At 35.6% G+C, this 20,322-nt stretch overlaps 1 protein-coding gene and 15 non-coding genes across 16 annotated transcripts; all 16 read left to right on the top strand.

Annotated features, from left to right (window-relative positions):
* The first annotated feature begins 179 nt into the window (after positions 1–179).
* Positions 180–251, top strand: Trnag-ucc (transfer RNA glycine (anticodon UCC)). The gene has a single exon. It is a non-coding gene; the product is annotated as a tRNA-Gly (tRNA).
* Positions 252–466: 215 nt separating this feature from the next.
* Positions 467–538, top strand: Trnag-ucc (transfer RNA glycine (anticodon UCC)). The gene has a single exon. It is a non-coding gene; the product is annotated as a tRNA-Gly (tRNA).
* A 1,858-nt stretch (positions 539–2,396) lies between these two features.
* Positions 2,397–5,674, top strand: LOC143459658 (uncharacterized). Its single transcript, XM_076956883.1, has 6 exons — positions 2,397–2,516; positions 2,716–2,849; positions 3,320–3,727; positions 4,254–4,394; positions 4,648–4,802; positions 5,534–5,674. Exons 2-6 carry the CDS (start codon positions 2,768–2,770, stop codon positions 5,654–5,656), a joined length of 909 nt encoding a protein of 302 aa, XP_076812998.1. The 5' UTR covers positions 2,397–2,516; positions 2,716–2,767; the 3' UTR covers positions 5,657–5,674.
* Positions 5,675–10,298: 4,624 nt separating this feature from the next.
* On the top strand, positions 10,299–10,370 carry Trnag-ucc (transfer RNA glycine (anticodon UCC)). The gene has a single exon. It is a non-coding gene; the product is annotated as a tRNA-Gly (tRNA).
* A 214-nt stretch (positions 10,371–10,584) lies between these two features.
* On the top strand, positions 10,585–10,656 carry Trnag-ucc (transfer RNA glycine (anticodon UCC)). Its single transcript has one exon. It is a non-coding gene; the product is annotated as a tRNA-Gly (tRNA).
* A 497-nt stretch (positions 10,657–11,153) lies between these two features.
* Trnag-ucc (transfer RNA glycine (anticodon UCC)) lies at positions 11,154–11,225 on the top strand. Its single transcript has one exon. It is a non-coding gene; the product is annotated as a tRNA-Gly (tRNA).
* Positions 11,226–11,442: 217 nt separating this feature from the next.
* Positions 11,443–11,514, top strand: Trnag-ucc (transfer RNA glycine (anticodon UCC)). Its single transcript has one exon. It is a non-coding gene; the product is annotated as a tRNA-Gly (tRNA).
* A 492-nt stretch (positions 11,515–12,006) lies between these two features.
* Positions 12,007–12,078, top strand: Trnag-ucc (transfer RNA glycine (anticodon UCC)). The gene has a single exon. It is a non-coding gene; the product is annotated as a tRNA-Gly (tRNA).
* A 214-nt stretch (positions 12,079–12,292) lies between these two features.
* Positions 12,293–12,364, top strand: Trnag-ucc (transfer RNA glycine (anticodon UCC)). Its single transcript has one exon. It is a non-coding gene; the product is annotated as a tRNA-Gly (tRNA).
* Positions 12,365–12,576: 212 nt separating this feature from the next.
* Trnag-ucc (transfer RNA glycine (anticodon UCC)) lies at positions 12,577–12,648 on the top strand. Its single transcript has one exon. It is a non-coding gene; the product is annotated as a tRNA-Gly (tRNA).
* Positions 12,649–18,536: 5,888 nt separating this feature from the next.
* On the top strand, positions 18,537–18,608 carry Trnag-ucc (transfer RNA glycine (anticodon UCC)). The gene has a single exon. It is a non-coding gene; the product is annotated as a tRNA-Gly (tRNA).
* A 206-nt stretch (positions 18,609–18,814) lies between these two features.
* Trnag-ucc (transfer RNA glycine (anticodon UCC)) lies at positions 18,815–18,886 on the top strand. The gene has a single exon. It is a non-coding gene; the product is annotated as a tRNA-Gly (tRNA).
* A 217-nt stretch (positions 18,887–19,103) lies between these two features.
* Trnag-ucc (transfer RNA glycine (anticodon UCC)) lies at positions 19,104–19,175 on the top strand. Its single transcript has one exon. It is a non-coding gene; the product is annotated as a tRNA-Gly (tRNA).
* A 212-nt stretch (positions 19,176–19,387) lies between these two features.
* Positions 19,388–19,459, top strand: Trnag-ucc (transfer RNA glycine (anticodon UCC)). The gene has a single exon. It is a non-coding gene; the product is annotated as a tRNA-Gly (tRNA).
* Positions 19,460–19,561: 102 nt separating this feature from the next.
* Trnag-ucc (transfer RNA glycine (anticodon UCC)) lies at positions 19,562–19,633 on the top strand. The gene has a single exon. It is a non-coding gene; the product is annotated as a tRNA-Gly (tRNA).
* Positions 19,634–19,850: 217 nt separating this feature from the next.
* Trnag-ucc (transfer RNA glycine (anticodon UCC)) lies at positions 19,851–19,922 on the top strand. The gene has a single exon. It is a non-coding gene; the product is annotated as a tRNA-Gly (tRNA).
* Positions 19,923–20,322: the final 400 nt, after the last annotated feature.

Raw genomic sequence — 20,322 nt, 5'->3', positions numbered from 1 at the left:
AACAAGAAAGATGCATTGTATTAAGTGTACATTCTATGCATGATAAATCTGCATTTCAACATCAACATCGATGGTGTAACCTTTACTATTAGAAGCAGATTTATAGATTAGCATACTTCTTTTATTTCAGGTATAAGTTATATAAGTGGAAAACATTGTATTCTTGTACAACAGCAACAGCGTCGATGGTGTAACGGTTAGCATTGGTGCCTTCCAAGCACAAGTTCCGGGTTCGACTCCCGGTCGACGCAGACTAACTGAATTGTTTGTTTACTTTCAGTTGATGCATAAGTAGGAAGAATACATTGTATTTGGTATAAAACCCATGCATTGTATACAAGCATTTCAACATCAGCGTAGAAGGTGTGACATTTAGCATTAGAAGCAGATGTATAGATTTGCGCAATTATCTTTTATTTGACGTTTACCTAAGACCAAAACATTGTTCTGTTTCACTTTAGCAACAGCGTCGATGGTGTAACGGTTAGCATTGGTGCCTTCCAAGCACTAGTTCCGGGTTCGACTCCCGGTCGACGAAGATTAACTGAATTGTTTTTTACTTGCAGTTGATGTATGACAAGAAAAATGCATAGAATTCTGTTTACATTCTATACATGATAATTCTGCACTTCAACATCAACATCGATGGTGTAACCTTTACTATTAGAAGCAGAATTCTATATTAGCATATTTTTTTTAATTTAGGTATATCTAAGTGGAAATAATTGTATTCTTGTACAACAGCAACAGCGTCGATAGTGTAACGGTTAGCATTGGTGCCTTCCAAGCACTAGTTCCGGATTCGACTCCCGGTCGACGCCGATTAACTGAATTGTTTTTTTAATTGAAGTTGATGTATAACAAGAAAGATGCATTGTATTGTGTGTACCTTCTATACATGGTAATTCTGCATTTCAATATCAACATCGATGGTGTAACCTTTACTATTAGAAGCAGATTTATAAATTGGCAAACTTTTTTTTAATTTAGGTATAACTAAGTGGAAAACATTGTATTCTTGTACAACAGCAACAGCGTCGATGGTGTAACGGTTAGCATTGGTGCCTTCCAAGCACTAGTTCCGGGTTCGACTCCTGATCGACGCAGACTAACTGAATTGTTTGTTTACTTTCAGTTGATGATTCAGTTGGGATCGTACCCGTCAACAAAATATATAGTAACGTTGCAAGTTAATTCTATCTGGCGAACATTAATTGCATGATAACAATTTTGTTTCGACAAATTCAGTTTTGATGAGAAAATAGTTGATGTGCACCTAATTAGTTCAAACAGGAAAAAAACTTTGTCAAAATAACACGTTTGTTTGACAGCTAAAACTTCTTCACTTTCTTAATTCTTGCTTAATTTACTGTATGTATAATTTTTGCATTTATGATCACTGCTCTTTGTAAAACATACATAAACTCAAGATAATCTTGCGTACCGTAACACACTGAAAAGCTTTTTGGTTACGATCTCATCTTTCATCACAGAAGATTTTCATAATACCATTAACTGATTGAAGGTATCGTATCGCTTCCATCAGCATCTTAAAACCCGCGAAATAATTAGGAATTATTTATGCATTATTTGTCCCTGTCAGGAAACCGATGGGAAATTGTAAATGTTTAAAATGTCGAAACGATGTGTTTGTGAAATTATGTTCAAATGTAATTTGCTTTCGTTTGAACAATACATTAAAGGATTTACTGCACATTTGAACACATTTCAACACACATCATCAGTTGAACACATTTGAACACACATCATCAGAAAGCTTTTGGCACGTTCTTTGGATATTGAATACCCACTCGAATGGAAATATGAGCTTTTATAAGACTTAAACTATTAATGGTTTGATCAAATTTCAGAAAATAAATACGTTTTGACTATAACAAATCCCTTTATTGTGCTAACCACGTATTAAAATCAGAAAACAGGATAGCAAATAAATATTTCTATATAAGCGTCAACCAGATCAGCATTATTGCTTGACAATTGAAAGATATATTCCGTTGACAAATATCCTCTTTACATGTGGTTATTTTCATCCTGCTTTTGGAAGTTTAGTTGCATCACAAATTTGGTTTAAATTCATTTCCTCAATAATTTTGAAACGCCGTCATCCGCAAAGACCCTCTACAATATCGAATCAGTAGTTAAAGATTATGCAGTTTTTAGTTTCATACGTCACACACTTTAATCTAAGTTTAGACTAAGGTGACTACTTTGAGGCCAATCCAAAAGCTAATAATATGATCCTTATTCCAAAACTCCTGCTTTGTTATTGCTTTTTTGACCATATTAACGTGTGGCTTCTAAAGCTTAAAAACGTTTAAAAATAGTGCGTAACTAAATTATAAAAATAAAACGCTTTCTCTCATGTTTTCAGATTGCTTGTCTGACTTTGAAGGATTCAAAAATATATATCTGCAAGGTGTGAAGGAAGAATTTTTCGTCACATACAACCAAACTACATTAGAAGAATGTAAAACACTTTGCTGTAAAGAAGAAAGGTTCGTAAATTTAAACTTGCATTTCTATCTTTATCGTTTAATGTATAAGTTACATTCTTTTTTAGTTTTTGTGATTTAAAACTTGTAATTTATCAGTATACACCGCATAATAGCAATGCTATATTGTTTTCTTGTGGAGCAGCCACAACTAATCTATACCAAATAGCTTTCAAGTTATAGCTCTGCAAATCACTTCTAGATTTGAGTGTCAATCATTCAGTTATTTTGTTCCTCTCAAAGTGTGTTGGGTTATGAACGTCACCGACGATCATGGTAATGCAAAGAAGGAAAACGCCCAAAATTGGTTTCATTATCACCATGTTAGGCCTGGTGGTAAGTTTGTACGAAATGTTTGTGAAATATAAAGCGTTAAATGAACTTGAGAGGTTTCTGGTGTTCCATTTTGGGTGTTTGCAATATACTGTACATTAATCAATACTATACATCAAATACAATACAATACAGTACATACCGTATGTCAATGTCCAACCTGAAACATGGTACCGACGCATCATTTACGCCGTTAATAATTGTTTGTGTTACAAGATTACCAAAATAACATGGCCTCTAATGTACTGCTTCATTGTGGAGAAAAGCATGTACACCTTGTCTAATGTTGAACGTTGTACACCTTGTCTATGTTTTCCTAATAAAATTTGATTACTTTTAACCGCAAACCGGGAAGTTTTTCGCTGTTTTTGATGTGGTGGTGACGTCACTTGTTCAATGAAAACGTTTCTGTGTTAAGTATACTGTAATGAAACCCATGAACGTGATCAACATATCCTCCAACCACTCTCTAGATTTAACAACTGCCTCTCCTGAAATTTCTTCGGTTGCCAATGGGGTCGATTATGAGAATGTCACTAGTGCGTCGTCTAGCGGCTTGTTTTCCCATCTTCGAGACTCTCTAGTCGTTAGCACAAATGCTCAAACACTAGGCGAAAATGACGAAGAAAAGAATGGCGTTGCAGACCCCACTAGTACGTCACTTGACATCAATAAGCGTACAGATAACCCCAGGACACTTAAAGATAACAAGGATGACGATGCAAGCAAAGCATTGGCTTTAACTCGTTCCGACGTCACTTACTCTCTGAACGTCTTACCAGGTGAAGAAGATACAACTGCTTATAATGATGTCACAAAAAAGGCATTTTTGCCACGTCATAGAACAACAACATTGAAACCGTTAACTTCCACGGCGAAAGGTAAACACAGTTTTGTTTTAAGGATGATGCAACAGAGGTATCTTGCGAGAATAATATCTTCTGTAGTTCACGCGCGTTATTTCATATTAAAATCTTATTTTCAGTAATTATACAGTAAACATAGAAGTTGGTTTGTGTTTACAATTGGTATACAATAAATAATTTACAAATTTTACCATAATTAATCATTTAAAAACAACAATTTCGCACTCGATGGAATAAATAACATATCTTGTAAATATGATCAGCAGTGTTGGTAATGTAAAGCAATGAAGAATGACGTTATTACAAATTAATTTAGGCAAACAAATAATATTTACAAATATTTTGGCAATCTGCTTAAGTTGAAAAAAAAAACATTGCTAACTTTGCCTTGAGCAACATAATGAAATCAGATTCTTATCTTGTTACCTTGTTGCCAATCTATTTGAAATACATCATTAGTTACTTATATTTCCTGCTATTATTTTGTAAAAGAATATGTGTTTGAAACTCTATCATCTACGATAATTTCATGTGACTGCAGGTCGACGTAATTGCAACATCCCTTGTCAAAATGGGGGAAAGTGCTCAAGCGTCGTTGATGAGACGAACGAAAGAACCGAACTTTGTTCATGCAAGGAAGGATACAGCGGGCTGTATTGCGAAAATCCTGAAATTTTTTCAGGTTGGATGTGTGGTGTATTTTAAAGCCCATGATTCTGTTATTCTCTTGCAATGGTACCGGTATTAAACTTTTCTTAATGCAGTAATAAATCTCAGAAGATCTTTCCATTATGCTTTGGATTTAAAGAAATATCTTTTATCGCCCTACAATTTGAATGAAATTTGATAATTAATAATTTAATTAATCATCAGCATTGTACGATTTTATGTCCATATTTATTTATGTTTGTAAACGTTTCTATTTTTGACATCAGGGGGCATAGCAGATTACATCATTCCAGTCGCCATCCTGGGTGTTATTATCTTCATCCTTTTTATCATTCTCCTGGCTGTTTATCTTCTGTACAGAAAGCGAACAGGGAAGTATAGAGTGAAGCGGAGAGCGGACAAGTGGAACAGGAGATCACAGGTAGGCTATATGGTTAAACTGCTTTTTGAACCGGTTGGGTTCTCAACATAAAACTATTTTTAGTTTTCTTTTTTCCTCAACGCTTAATATTTACAAAGTACTTTCACTGAACTATCTCGTTCTTGTTTTTGACTTGTACAGGCTATCCGTCCAACATGCTTTTTTATATTTTTTCCTAATAGACTGTGAAACTGCCACGCTTATACCGCCCACATAGTAATTATTTTCAATTGCACTTCAGCACATCCTATTACTTGTCATTATCGACGATTTTAAATACTTTGTATATGGGAAGGCGGAAAAAGACTTATGTAGGCAGGAAAATTAGGTATACGATACCTAATTAGACCATTATACCACAAATACGTAATCGAAAAACACAATTGCGAACTGCCAAGTTTAATTCGATTTGTTAGGAATATTTATAGTTTGAAAAGATTTCATATTTTTCTCTTTGGGGTTTTAGTTTCTTAGCTGGACGTTGATTCTTATTGGGGCGTTGCTGACACCTGCAACATGTGTATTTTGATTATGCAAATCAGATTTTCTACAGTATTTACTCAGTTTCTTGAACCATTTTTACTTAAGTACAGTATATAGCGAGTGAACTAAATTGACAGAACATCATGCTTCAAATTGATCTTTGCTACAGCAAGTGCAAGTTAGAATAATTGATTTGGTTTTGCATAATTATCACATTAAACTAATTCATTGTATCACATTTATTAAAGGCTCAAGCCAGTCGAACACATAGTTTTCATTCGGGTTCACACGGATCATCAGGTGTTAGTGAGATAAGCGCTCCGGGATCGGTACATTCTACCGCCACAAGTTCGACAACAACCTCGGTGTAAGAACTGCTCCAACAGGTTCCACAATACAAGTTCCATTCTACGTTTAAGGAACCGTTGGTTCCATCGAAATTGCTTTCAATACTACTGTATGAGTAAAGTTTTTGTGTCGTCGCTTAAACACATGAAGTCATCAAGAGATGTAAGAGCTGGTGCTTCGTTGTTCACAAACTGTAACATATGATTCAAATGTCACTGCACAGTTTTGTCATTCAGTTTTTTGGCCAGGGAATATAAATTATCTTTTAAGCCAATAAAGTAGAGGGAAGTTTCCAAAAATGGATGATATGTCGATTGCATTTACACTTTCTGGATCGTTTGGACAAGGCGCAGCTGCTGTATTTGAATTCCTTTTTTGTAATTGTTTCCTTTTACAACGTTTATTGTTCCCATCACTGTGATTTCATACTTTGTATATATTACACGCTAAAACATTTTTAATTCGTTCGTTCACAGAAAATGTTAAGTTTCGAAAAACGTATTGACCCAATCATGCAAGCAAAACATCAACTTGTGCAAACAAAACCACCAGAAAATCAATTTATAGCAAATATTTATGTGCAACGAGCGTATTTGCGTAATATTTTATTTTGGAAATCTAATGGAATTGTTGCTAAAAGTGAATATTTTATCAAGTGCCTTGTGATCATTGTATTAATATAATTCCTTTAGTTTACTATTGTTACGTTTTGCTTGTCCTCACTCTTAGAATTACAGGGATATGTTTTATTTAAAAGCAGTTAAGTTAAGTTTGTCTTCATACAGCTCATCTCAGGAGCTCCAATACAAAACTGTCAGTCCAACTACTTGTCGGACACACCTCGATAAAAAGACACATGTGCTTAATTAACCACGGAAACGCGAAATCAGCCGCAAGGGAGAAATGTAACAGATACAGGGCAAAACAAGTGTAACACTATTGTATAATATTTTTGGAATGCTATTGAAATAAAATATTAAGTGATGAAAAAGGGTTATATTTACAACAACAAAAAATATTCCAATCAATTGCAAAATACACTAAATACATCATAAAAAATAAAAAAGCATAAAATGGTTGAGCTTTCTTAATCAAATTAATCACTATACAGAAACATTTGTAAACCAGGAAAAAACTATTATGTAGCCTACAAAAACCTATAGAGCTGTAGGCACTTAAATTGCTCTTCAAGATTTGTATTTTATCAGAAAATGATGTTATTTTGCAGAATATTCCTTGATAAATCAAAAAGTTAGAACTAAATTTCAGTATCTGAAGAAACAGGAATACTTTTTTGAAAAAAGGTGGAAGCATATTACACAGTATTTGTAGTTTTCCATTGTGTTTGATGACATAGAGCAGGGGTGGGCAAACTTGTTCAATGAAAGAGTCACTTGCGGAAAAATATACACACCAGCGAGACGCAAAATCAGTAATGATTGTCAATTTGATTATTACATTATTAGTAGTCATTTTGGGAGATTACTTTTTAGCTAGAAGACCCATAAAAAACATGTTGGTGAGGTGCACTTTGACAACCTTTGCCATAGAGTATAGAATCTATACCTGAAAACAATGTCGGATTCAATGTCTATTGTTACGTCATAAACGAAATGCTGGCCTAAATAAAGAAAAAATAGACAGAAACGTTCATAAACGGTACTCTTGGTAGCCTTTACATTTTTTTTATGAATTTTACGATTCGACTAGAAGAGCCACAAAAAACATGCCGGAGAGCCGCAGTTTGCCCACCCCTGACATAGAGTATAGCTTATTTACTTATGTTACTTACGTACTGCACTTATTGGTTTATCGTTAGTTCGTTAATATCATTTACAATTCATTGATTTGTTTTTTCAATTGTTTTTTTTTAATTTTTTTAACTAAAATTGTTAATACTATGGGTATTGTGCGGTATGCATTTGTAGTCTGCCACATTTTTATATGGCGATTCGCAATAATAAATGCAAAAAATACTTGGCACAAACAACCCAAAAATATCGCAACGCTTATTGAAAACAATGACACAATAACTACTACAATGAAATAAAAAAGAATACTAAGACTATAATTATACTTCTTAAAAATAATGAAAAATTTCCTTTCTATCATTTACTATACACAGACCAGCTCACAGACCAGCTCACAGACCAGCTCACAGACCAGCTCACAGACAATCCGTTGCTATCTGCTGCGTAGAATTTCAAACAATGTTTTTTTTTTCAATGTGGTTAGCATTTGTTAAAGTAAAAGTTAGGATCTATAACCTTCTTAAATTATTTTTAATTACGACGTACCAAAAAAGAATCCTTCGTGTTCTTGTCTTTCAACAACAGCGTCGATATAATAACGGCTAGAATTGATGTCTGCCAAGCATTATGACAGTTCTGGATTCGACTCCGTGTAGAAGCAGATTAATAACCTATTTTATTTTAATTAAACTATGTTAATAACTTAGTAATTTTCTTCTAATTAACCAAAACCAACTTTTATTTAACAATTGCTTTCAACAACAGCGTCGGTGTTGTAACAGTTAGCAATGGTGCTTGCCTCTATAGTTCCATAGTCGGCTACCGGTCGACGCAGGTTAATAACCTAGTAATATTTTTTAAGTAGCCTATATCTAAAATTAATTATTTGTATTCATGTCTTTCGACAAAGCTTCGATGGTGTAACTGTTAAACTTGGTGCTCTCCAAGTACTATTTCCGGTTTACAAGTAGACTTTTGGTAAACGAAAGTTCATAGAATAGTAATTTACTTTATAGTTGATTCATATCTGAAAAGAAATTTTGTATTCTTGCCGTTCAACAACATCGTCGATAATTAATTAATGTAATGGTTAGCATTGGTGCTTTCCAAACACTAGTTCCTTGTTCGCCTCATGGTCGACGCATGTTAATGGATTAGTAGTTTTCGCTTTAGTTGATGCATAAGTTCAAGTAATTCTTTTTATGCTTGCCTTTGAACATTAACATTAATGATGTAACTGTAGACAATTGTACCTTTCAAACAGAATTTCCGGCTTCTACTTTCGGTCCAAACAGATTAATAACCCAGCAATTTTCTTTTCAATTACAAATTAGCGAAAAATAAATCTTCGTATACTTGCGTTCCAACAACAAATAACCAGCATTTACTTTTCAGAAAAACTTTTATTAAATGTAATTCTTCGTAATCTTGCGTTACAACAAAAGCGTTGGTGGTGTAACGGTTAGCATTGGTGCCTTCCAAGCACTAGCTTTGAGTTCGACTCCTGGTTTACGCTCGTTGACAACCTTGTAATATTTTTTTAATAACCTTACAAGTAAAATCAATTCGTTGTATTCTTGCATATATGCAACACCTTCAATGGTGTAACGGTTAGCAATTGTGACTTCCAAGCTTTTGTTCAGTATTCGAGTCTCTGTTTATTCATGTTGATTACCTTGTAAATTTCCTTTTAATTTCCTCGTAACAAAAACATCGTTGTCACCCATTATTTCCGGTTACGTTGTTAAATTTTTGCACCTGAAAATAATGGCAGAAAGTAAACCCGTTTCCTACTAGGAAAAAGTTTAAAAGAAACTAATGCATATGGAGTATGCTCGACCAAATTGCTTACCATTTAGAGTAGCTTATGGTACCAAAAGAGATGATCTTTGGAAAATGTTTGAAAGATTAAATTCTCATTAAAATGTCTCGTGGGACTTGTGAAGAAAAAAGGTGGTAATAATATCGATATTAACTGCAAATCTGTAGAGTACGTACTGGAACGTCATGACAAGCTTCCAAATCTTGAAGAAATTAGATATCTACGGTTGTAGGAACCGGATAAAGTATATGTTCATATATCCTGGATTCCCATACCGAATAAAAGATCGCAATAACTTTATAGCGCACAAAGTTAAATGAGGCACAAAGTTTTTTTTACTTTCAGTTGATGCATAACAAGGAGAATGCATTGTAATCTGTGTACATTCTATACATGGTAATTCTGCATTTCAACATCAACATCGATGGTGTAACATTTAGCATTAGAAACAAATTTATATATTAGCATACTTTTTTAATTGAGGTATATCTAAGTGGAAAACATTGTATTTTTGTATAACAGCAACAGCGTCGATAGTGTAACGATTAGCATTGGTGCCTTCCAAGCACAAGTTCCGAGTTCGACTCCCGAACGACGCAGATTAATTGAATTGTTTTTTAAAATTTCAGTTGATGCATAACAAAAAAAATACATTGTATTCGGTTTAAAACCGATGCATTGTATTCCTGCATTTCAACATCAGCGTAGATGGTGTAACATTTAACATTAGAAGCAGATATATAATTAGTATACTTTGTGTTAATTGAGGTATGTCTAAGACGAAAACATTGTATTCTTGAACTTCAGCAACAGCGTCAATGGTGTAACGGTTAGCATTGATGCCTTTCAAGCACTAGTTCCGGGTACGAATGCCGGTCGACGCAGACTAACTGAATTGTTTGTTTACTTGCAGTTGATGAAGAAGAAGAATACATTGTATTCTGTCTACATTCTATACATGATAATTCTGCACTTCAACATCAACATCGATGGTGTAACCTTTACTATTAGAAGCAGATTTATAGATTAGCATATTTTTTTATTTGAGGTATATCTAAGTGAAACACATTGTATTCTTGTAAAACAAAAACAGCGTCGATGGTGTAACGGTTAGCATTGGTGCCTTCCAAGCACTAGTTCCGGGTTCGACTCCCGGTCGACGCAGACTATCTGAATTGTTTGTTTACTTGCAGTTGATGCATAACAAAGAAGAATTCGTTGTATTTGGTATAAAACCAATGCATTTTATACCAGCATTTCAACATCAGCGTAGAAGGTGTGACATTTAGCATTAGAAACAGATGTATAGAATTGTGCAATTAGTTTTAGTTGACGTTTACCTAAGAGCAAAACATTGTTCTGTTTCACTTTAGCAACAGCGTCGATGGTGTAACGGTTAGCATTGGTGCCTTCCAAGCACTAGTTCCGGGTTCGACTCCCGGTCGACGCAGACTAACTTAATTTTTTGTTTACTTTCAGTTGATGCATAACAAGAAGAATGCATTGTATTTTGTGTACATTCTATACAAGGTAATTCTGCATTTCAACATCAACATCGATGGTGTAACATTTACCATTAGAAGCAGATTTATAGATTAGCATATTTTTTTTAGTTGAGTTATATATAAGTGGAAATCATTGTATTCTTGTACAACAGCAACAGCGTCGATGGTTTAACGGTTAGCATTGGTGCCTTCCCAGCACTAGTTCCGGGTTCGACTCCCGGTCGACGCAGACTAAATGAATGGTTTGTTTACTTTCAGTTGATGTATGACAAGAAAAATGCATAGAATTCTTCCTACATTCTATACATGATAATTTTGCACTTCAACATCAACATCGATGATGTAACCTTTACTATTAGAAGCAGAATTCTATATTAACATACTTTTTTTTAATTTAGGTATATCTAAGTGGAAAACATTGTATTCTTGTACAACAGCAACAGCGTCGATGGTGTAACGGTTAGCATTATTGCCTTCCAAGCAATAGTTCCGGGTTCGACTCCCGGTCGACGCAGACTAATTGAATTCTTTGTTTTCTTGCAGTTGATGTATAACAAGAAAGATGCATTGTATTAAGTGTACATTCTATACGTGATAATTCTGCACTTCAACATCAACATCGATGGTGTAACCTTTACTATTAGAAGCAGATTTATAGATTAGCATACTTCTTTTATTTGAGGTATAAGTTATATAAGTGGAAAACATTGTATTCGTGTACAACAGCAACAGTGTCGATGGTGTAACGGTTAGCATTGGTGCCTTCCAAGCACTAGTTCCGGATTCGATTCCCGGTCGACGCAGGTTAGCTGAATTGTTTGTTTACTTTCAGTTGATGCATAACAAAGAAGAATACATTGTATTTGGTATAAAACCCATGCATTGTATACAAGCATTTCAACATCAGCGTAGATGGTGTAACATTTAACATTAGAAACAAATTTATATATTAGCATACTTTTTTAATTGAGGTATATCTAAGTGGAAAACATTGTATTCTTGAACTTCAGCAACAGCGTCGATGGTGTAACTGTTAGCATTGGTGCCTTCCAAGCACAAGTTCCGGGTTCGACTCCCGGTCGACGCAGACTAACTGAATTGTTTGTTTACTTGCAGTTGATGAAGAAGAAGAATACATTGTATTCTGTCTACATTCTATACATGATAATTCTGCACTTCAACATCAACATCGATGGTGTAACCTTTACTATTAGAAGCAGATTTATAGATTAGCATATTTTTTTATTTGAGGTATATCTAAGTAAAATACATTGTATTCTTGTAAAACAGCAACAGCGTCTATGGTGTAACGGTTAGCATTGGTGCCTTCCAAGCACTAGTTCCGGGTTCGACTCCCGGTCGACGCAGACTAACTGAATTCTTTGTTTACTTGCAGTTGATGCATAACAAAGAAGAATACGTTGTATTTGGTATAAAACCCATGCATTGTATACAAGCATTTAAACATCCGCGTAGAAGGTGTGACATTTAGCATTAGAAGTAGATGTATAGAATTGTACAATTACTTTTAGTTGACGTTTACCTAAGACCAAAACATTGTTCTGTTTCACTTTAGCAACAGCGTCGATGGTGTAACGGCTAGCATTGGTGCCTTCCAAGCACTAGTTCCGGGTTCGACTCCCGGTTGACGCAGACTAACTTAATTCTTTGTTTACTTTCAGTTGATGCATAACAAGAAGAATGCATTGTATTTTGTGTACATTCTATACATTGTAATTTTGCACTTCAACATCAACATCGATGGTGTAACCTTTACTATTAGAAGCAGATTTATAGATTAGAATATTTATTTTAGTTGAGGTATATCTAAGTGGAAATCATTGTATTCTTGTACAACAGCAACAGCGTCGATGGTGTAACGGTTAGCATTGGTGCCTTCCAAGCTCTAGTTCCGGGTTCGATTCCCGGTCGACGCAGACTAACTGAATTCTTTGTTTACTTTCAGTTGATGTATGACAAGAAAAATGCATAGAATGGAAGATATGAGCTGGGTGGACTGTAGCGGACGAAGTTAAGCAACCGCGTGGAAATCTGGTAGAATATTTTGGGTTAGCCACCCATTACGCCGGCTTATATTGTTAAATATTTGCACTTGAGTGCTCTGAATCATCGAAAGTTATGGCAGAAAGTAAACCCGTTTCTTATTCGGACAAAGTTAAGAAGAAGTTAAGACCTATGGAGTATGCAAGGCCAAATTGCCTAACGTTTAGAGTATCTTATGGTACCAAAAGGGAAGATCTTTGGAAAATTTTTGAAAAGATTAACTTTTCTTTAAAATTACTCGTTGGCCTAGTGGAGAAGAAAGGCGGCAATATCGATATTACCTGCAAGTCGAGAGAACATGTTCTGGATTTACATGAAAAACTTCTTAATCTTGAAGAAATTCGGTACCTAAAGCTGTATGAACCGGATAAGGTATATGTTCATATATCTTTTATTCCTACACCATTTCCTATTGAAGCCTTGAAATCATACTTAGAAGAAAATCATGGTAAAATCATTAAATGTTTCCCAAAAAAAGATGCAAAGGCTTTGTTCAGTGGTGTTTATATTATGGAAATGGCTAAAGATGAACTGGATCAAACACCAATACCAAGCTATTTAAATATTCTTGGAGAAGAACTACTAGTCAAATACCATGGACAGTTGGCAACATGCCAGTACTGCAACAAACCAGGACACAAACACATCAACTGTCCTGCCAAAAATAACTCTGAATACCCCCCACTGGAAGAGAACAATCAGCCAAACCCTAGAAGAGGTATGGATTATTATAGAAACCCTCTCACTAGACACCAATCACCTGGCCACACTCACAATGAAGAAAACCATGAAAATTCTATAATGAACACAAACAAGGACAATACTGAAGATGGAAAGAACAATGACAGCAATGAACCTGATACAGCAACCACAAAGAAAGGGGAAGAACAACCTAGGGACTGGTTTGACATGACAGAAAACAATCTAACAGAAGTACATATGAATGAAGACAACTCAATAGAAAAGAATACTGAGAGGAGGAGTGACAGGAAAAGACCTTCTCCAGATGAGGCATCTGAGAAGCCCTGCACAAAGGTTAGCCATAATGATAATACTTACATAGTCAAATGTCTAGCATGTAACAATGAAGAACATATCTTGGAGTGCAAGAAATGGAAATGTAGTAAATGCCCTGAAGATTATATAGTAATAAATACCTGTAATGACAGAATTAAACAGATAATTCCAGAAGGAAACATGCATGACTTTCCTTGTGATGTGTGTCAAAGTGAATTAAAATACCTATCCTGCTGTAAAGCACACACTCATGTATCAGAGTATGGTGAGAACTTTGTTGAATGTGCAACCTGTAATGCTTCATTGTGTGAGTGTTTATGTAAGAGCTACAACCTAATACCCCCTGTTAGAACACAAGGCAAATGTGTGAACACAGAATGCAATTTGTGTGTTATACATTGTGACTGTGAAGAGGTGGTTTGTAAGGCCATAAGCCCCTCTCAATCATACTTTTGTAATTGTGGATATAAATACACATGTGAGAGTATTGAAGGGATTAAAGATTATATTTAAATAGTAATTATTGTATTCGTTTTTTCCGGATTTAGATACCTTACGTTATCGTTTATTATGTTTCTTCTACGTATTCTCAGTCTTAATTGTAATGGATTGCGAAAGCAAGACAAACGCGCCTTCGTTTATGACTTGCTACGCACCAAAAACGTTGACGTTGCCTTGTTACAAGAAACGCACTCTAGCCCGGGGGACGAAATACAGTGGACAAAAGAATGGGGTAAGCGTGCGCTGTGGAATTCAGGAAACACGCAATCAAGAGGCCTGGCTATACTAATAAATAACAAGCATATAGAGGTTAAAAGCGTAAATTTTGACAATTTTGGGAGAGCATTAGCCGCGGATATTAGTGTTTTTGGCGAAAGTATGCACATTGTAAACGTTTACGCACCAGTACGCGAAAGTGGCAACGAATGCAACACGCAAGATCGGTTTTATGACGGCATATATCCTTATGTGCACAGTAAATTACCAACACTGTTGGCGGGGGATTTCAACTGCGTCGACGACCGACTAAAAGATCGCAATAACTTTATGGCGCACCAAGTTAAACGGTATGAGTCGAAGTCCCTGAAGGATTTGTGCGAAACCTACGGATTGAAAGACCTCTATAGAATATCACGACCGAACGGAAAAGATTTTACTTGGCATGGCAACGAAGCGCACTCAAGGCTGGACCGCTTTTACGGTTCAGACGAGCTCACGCACATTAATCATGTCATCGAACCTTGCGCTGTAAGTGATCACGATGCGATTCACGTTGATATCAAATTAAATTTTTCATTACATTTCCAGATGTAATTATCATTACATTTCCAGAAACTACGGCAATGGCTACTGGAAAAACAATGTCACCGTTTACGAAAATGAAGACCTTACTCAAGAATTAAAAGAAAGCTGGCATGATTATAAAAGTCTGCAAGTTCTTTACAAAAATAAACTCGATTGGTGGATTGATACAAAGTACCGAATAAGAGAACTGGTGCAGAAACACTCGAAGCGAATTCACCAAAAAAAGAATCAGCGAGAACACGAATTAAACGCAAGCCTCAATGATTTGCGCCAAGACTTAAATGAAGGCAAAAAAGTCATGACAGAGTTTCGCAAAACAAAAGCCGAACTAATTACTATCCACAAAGAAAAACGAAAGAAAATTAGAATAATTGCTCATGCAAATGAACTTGACTACGGAGATCGCCCGACAAAGTTTTTCTACCGCAAGCTGAAAGAACATCATAGAGCGACCTACATCGAGTCGCTGCGCACAAATCAAAACATAGAAGCAAACACGCCGAAAGAAAAACTAGACGTTGCGACTGATTTCTATAAAACCTTATACTCGAAACAAAAACTTGACAAACGGAGACAAAGCGCGTTCCTACAGGATATTGAACAAAAAATAGATAGAGACACCACAGAGACCTTAGATCTAGAAGTAACTAAGGACGAGATGCTTTTCGCCGTTAAATCCATGAAAAATGGTAAAACACCGGGGCTCGATGGCTTAAGCATAGAATTCTACAAAACGTTTTGGAGCCTTGTAGGCGACACGCTGATTGAAGTAGCGAAAGAGTTTTTTGCTGAATCACAACCACCCGCCGAGTTGACTCGGGGATTGATAACTCTGATATTTAAGAAAGGCGAACGGACTGATATAAAAAATTATCGACCGATAACATTACTGAATGTCGATTATAAAATATTTAGCAAAATGATGACGTTACGATTGAAAAGCTTAGTACCAAAACTTATCAATGACACGCAGTTTGCTGTGTGTGGCAGAGATATAAACGATGGAACAGCGCTGCTTAGAGACTGTATTGAATATATTAAAAACAGAAACACCGATGGATACATTGTATCTCTTGACATCTACAAAGCATTTGACTGCGTCGATCATGAATTCTTGGTTGAAATTCTGAAAAAATTCGGGCTTGGTGAAATTTTTACGAAAATGATTACAACTACGCTGATAAATAATCAAACATGTGTAATGATAAATGGGCACATAGGGGCAGATTTTCGCGTCGAACGCGGTTTACGACAAGGAGATCCATTAAGCTTGTATTTGTTTCTGTTAGCAATGGAGCCGGTTATAATTGCTTTAAACAAGAATACAGCTATACAAGGTTTACATCTACCAGCTTCAGGCGGTAAAGTTGTGAAAACTATAGCATACGCTGATGATACAACCTTGGTGCTCCAAGATGAACAATCGGTGTCACAGGCCTTTGTTGTATTAGGTGAATACCTTACAGCGACGGGAATAAAAGTGAACTTCAGTAAAGTAACGGCTTTGAAACTAGGTAGGAAGCAAAGCAAAAACTCTCAGCTTCTCACGCTTTCCTGGGTCGATTCGATAAATGTTTTAAACGTTCCTTATGGTAAACCTCAGGCAATTACTGATTGGCTCGAAAACAAGGTGCGTAGCATGCGTTTGAAGGTATCGAATTTCTCAAAATTTAGATCGACGTATGATGGAAAATCGCTCATTGTAAAAACACTATTATTGCCCATTTTTGTGTATGGTTCTAGAGTGTATGATCTTGCGCTTCAGCAACGCCGAAATGTACGCAAAATTGTTGAAAATTATGTTTTTAGCACTAGTGCAAGATTAAACATGGAAACGATAAGTAAAACCAGGGAAAACGGTGGATACGACTTTATCGACATTCCATTGTATTTAGATATCTTGAAGTTAAAAGTTGTTAAGAAATATTACAACGCTCGAAAGCAAAATAACAGCATACACTTACCGCTGTATTTCCTTGAATATTACATTGGCTTTACTTTGTGTAAAATGCTGGCAATGCCTGTAAATAATTCTGTGCTGCATGCTTCACAACCCACGTCATATTATAGCAACGTAGTTGATATCCTGAAACGTTACAGCATTACCATAGATGAAATTGCTGAAAAGACAACCAAACAAATTTACAGGAGAATTGTAAACGAGAGAAATGCACAAGTACTAGTACCTATGTTCCCCATAAATATGCAAAACATGTGGACTGGCATTCACAATAAGGTACTACCAAATTATTTAAAAACTTTTGGTTACAAGATGGTATGGAATGTGCTACCCTTATGTACAGGGTTGCCATACCGTCCTTATTTCTAAGATTTGTCCTTATTTTGAAGGTCCGTGTCTTAGAAAATATTTTTGTCCTTTTTTCTAAGAAATGTCCTTATTTTCACTTGCGTCCTTATTTTCGTCTTATTTTTAGGGCAGAGGTTCGTATTTTGGGCATTTTGTCACCTTTACGATACCATTTTGTACCAAAGAGATACCAAAATTATGAACATGCAGATAGTGTCTTGTTTTTTTTTAGGAACATTGGTTGCTTTCTCCTGTTGTACACTGTTTAAGGTGGTATTCGTCTTTCATTTTCTAGTCGTCCTTATTTTTGAGTTGAGACTGATGGCAACCCTGCTTATGTATTAATGAGCGCATAGCACGTATACAAAAAACATCAAGATGCCCATTATGTGACCTTCATGATGAAGATGTATATCATTTGTTTTATGATTGTGTATGTATACAACCCATATGGGATTATGTAAACGTGGTAATATTTAACATCAGTGGTGTTTTGATGCCGAAAGTTTCTCCACAAATGTGTATTGCCTTGGACTTGAGTCCACTAAAACAACTTTGTGTTTGCGAAACCAATTTGAATGCAACAATATTATTGTTAAGCATTTCAAGGTACTGCATATGGCTATCTAGAAACAAAGTGATTTTCGAACAAGAACCGTTTCTCTATCAAGAGGTGATAAACAGAATAAAAGCCATGTCAAAAGCGCGCAATAGCGCAGAGAAAAGTCGCCAGACAAGTGTTCACAACTCAGTAACACAAACCCTTTGGAATAGTATGTGCTCAAATTAATTTCGATTGTGACAGTATCAAAAGAAGTATTTATGTACAAAAGTGTGTTGCATATCGAATAGTGTTTTCGTGTATTGATCGTGCATTGTCGTGTTAAAACCCATGAAAAGGTTAAAAAAAAAAAAAAAAGTTAGGCAAAAAAAAAAAAAAAAAAAAAAAAAAAAAAAAAAGGAAAAAAGGATAGAATTCTGTCTACATTCTATTCATGATAATTTTGCACTTCAACATCAACATCGATGGTGTAACCTTTACTATTAGAAGCAGAATTCCATATTACCGTACTTTATTTTAATTTAGGTATATCTAAGTGGAAAACGTTGTATTCTTGTACAACAGCAACAGCGTCGATGGTGTAACGGTTAGCATTGGTGCCTTCCAAGCACTAGTTACGGGTTCGACTCCCGGTCGACGCAGACTAATTGAATTCTTTGTTTACTTTCAGGTGATGAATAACAAGAAGAATGCATTGCATTCTGTGTACATTCTATACATGATAATTCTGCACTGCAATATCGATGGTGTAACCTTTACTATTAGAAGCAGATTTATAGATTAGCATACTTTTTTTATTTGAGGTATATCTAAGTGGAAAACATTGTATTCTTGTACAACAGCAACAGCGTCGATGGTGTAACGGTTAGCATTGGTGCCTTCCAAGCACTAGTTACGGGTTCGATTCCCGGTCGACGCAGACTAATTGAATTCTTTGTTTACTTTCAGTTGATGTATAACAAGAAAGATGCATTGTATTAAGTGTACATTCTATAAATGATAATTCTGCACTTCAACATCAGCATCGATGGTGTAACCTTTATTATTAGAAGCAGATTTATAGATTAGCATACTTCTTTTATTTGAGGTATAAGTTATATAAGTGGAAAACATTGTATTCGTGTACAACATCAACAGCGTCGATGGTGTAACGGTTAGCATTGGTGCCTTCCAAGCACTAGTTCCGGGTTCGAATCCCGGTCGACGCAGACTAACTGAATTCTTTGTTTACTTTCAGTTGATGTATAACAAGAAGAATACATTGTATTTTGTGTACATTCTATACATGGTAATTCTGCATTTCAACATCAACATCGATGGTGTAACATTTACCATTAAAAGCAGATTTATTGATTAGCATATTTTTTTTAGTGGAGGTATATCTAAGTGGAAATCATTGTATTCTTGTACAACAGCAACAGCGTCGATGGTGTAACGGTTAGCATTGGTGCCTTCCAAGCACTAGTTACGGGTTCGATTCCCGGTCGACGCAGACTAATTGAATTCTTTGTTTACTTTCAGTTGATGCATAACAAAAAAAATACATTGTATTCGATTTAAAACCGATGCATTGTTTTCTTGTACAACAGCAACAGCGTCGATGGTGTAACGGTTAGCATTGGTGCCTTCCAAGCACTAGTTCCGGGTTCGACTCCCGGTCGACGCAGACTAATTGAATTCTTTGTTTTCTTGCAGTTGATGTATAACAAGAAAGATGCATTGTATTAAGTGTACATTCTATAAATGATAATTCTGCACTTCAACATCAACATCGATGGTGTAACCTTTACTATTAGAAGCAGATTTATAGATTAGCATACTTCTTTTATTTGAGGTATAAGTTATATAAGTGGAAAACATTGTATTCGTGTACAACAGCAACAGCGTCGATGGTGTAACGGTTAGCATTGGTGCCTTCCAAGCACTAGTTCCGGGTTCGACTCCCGGTCGACGCAGACTAATTGAATTCTTGTTTCCTTGCAGTTGATGTATAACAAGAAAGATGCATTTTATTAAGTGTACATTCTATACATGATAATTCTGCACTTCAACATCAACATCGATGGTGTAACCTTTACTATTAGATGCAGAATTCTATATTAGCATACATTTTTTAAATTTAGGTATATCTAAGTGGAAAACATTGTATTCTTGTACAACAGCAACAGCGTCGATGGTGTAACGGTTAGCATTGGTGCCTTCCAAGCACTAGTTCCGGATTCGACAACCGCTCGACGCAGACTAACTGAATTCTTTGTTTACTTTCAGTTGATGCGTAACAAGAAGAATGCATTGTATTTTGTGTACATTCTATACATGGTAATTCTGCATTTCAACATCAACATCGATGGTGTA

Source organism: Clavelina lepadiformis, chromosome 5, assembly GCF_947623445.1.
Source record: "Clavelina lepadiformis chromosome 5, kaClaLepa1.1, whole genome shotgun sequence".
Classification (NCBI taxonomy): domain Eukaryota; kingdom Metazoa; phylum Chordata; class Ascidiacea; order Aplousobranchia; family Clavelinidae; genus Clavelina; species Clavelina lepadiformis.
This window is presented reverse-complemented; position numbering and strand designations above follow the sequence as displayed.

Bases quoted from the DNA above. Each gene is read 5' to 3' on its own strand.
- LOC143459658 (XM_076956883.1), top strand. From the start codon at position 2,768: ATGAACGTCACCGACGATCATGGTAATGCAAAGAAGGAAAACGCCCAA. The intron at 2,850-3,319 runs GTAAGTTTGTAC...ACCACTCTCTAG, and splicing joins TCACCATGTTAGGCCTGGTG to ATTTAACAACTGCCTCTCCT. The intron at 3,728-4,253 runs GTAAACACAGTT...ATGTGACTGCAG, and splicing joins GTTAACTTCCACGGCGAAAG to GTCGACGTAATTGCAACATC.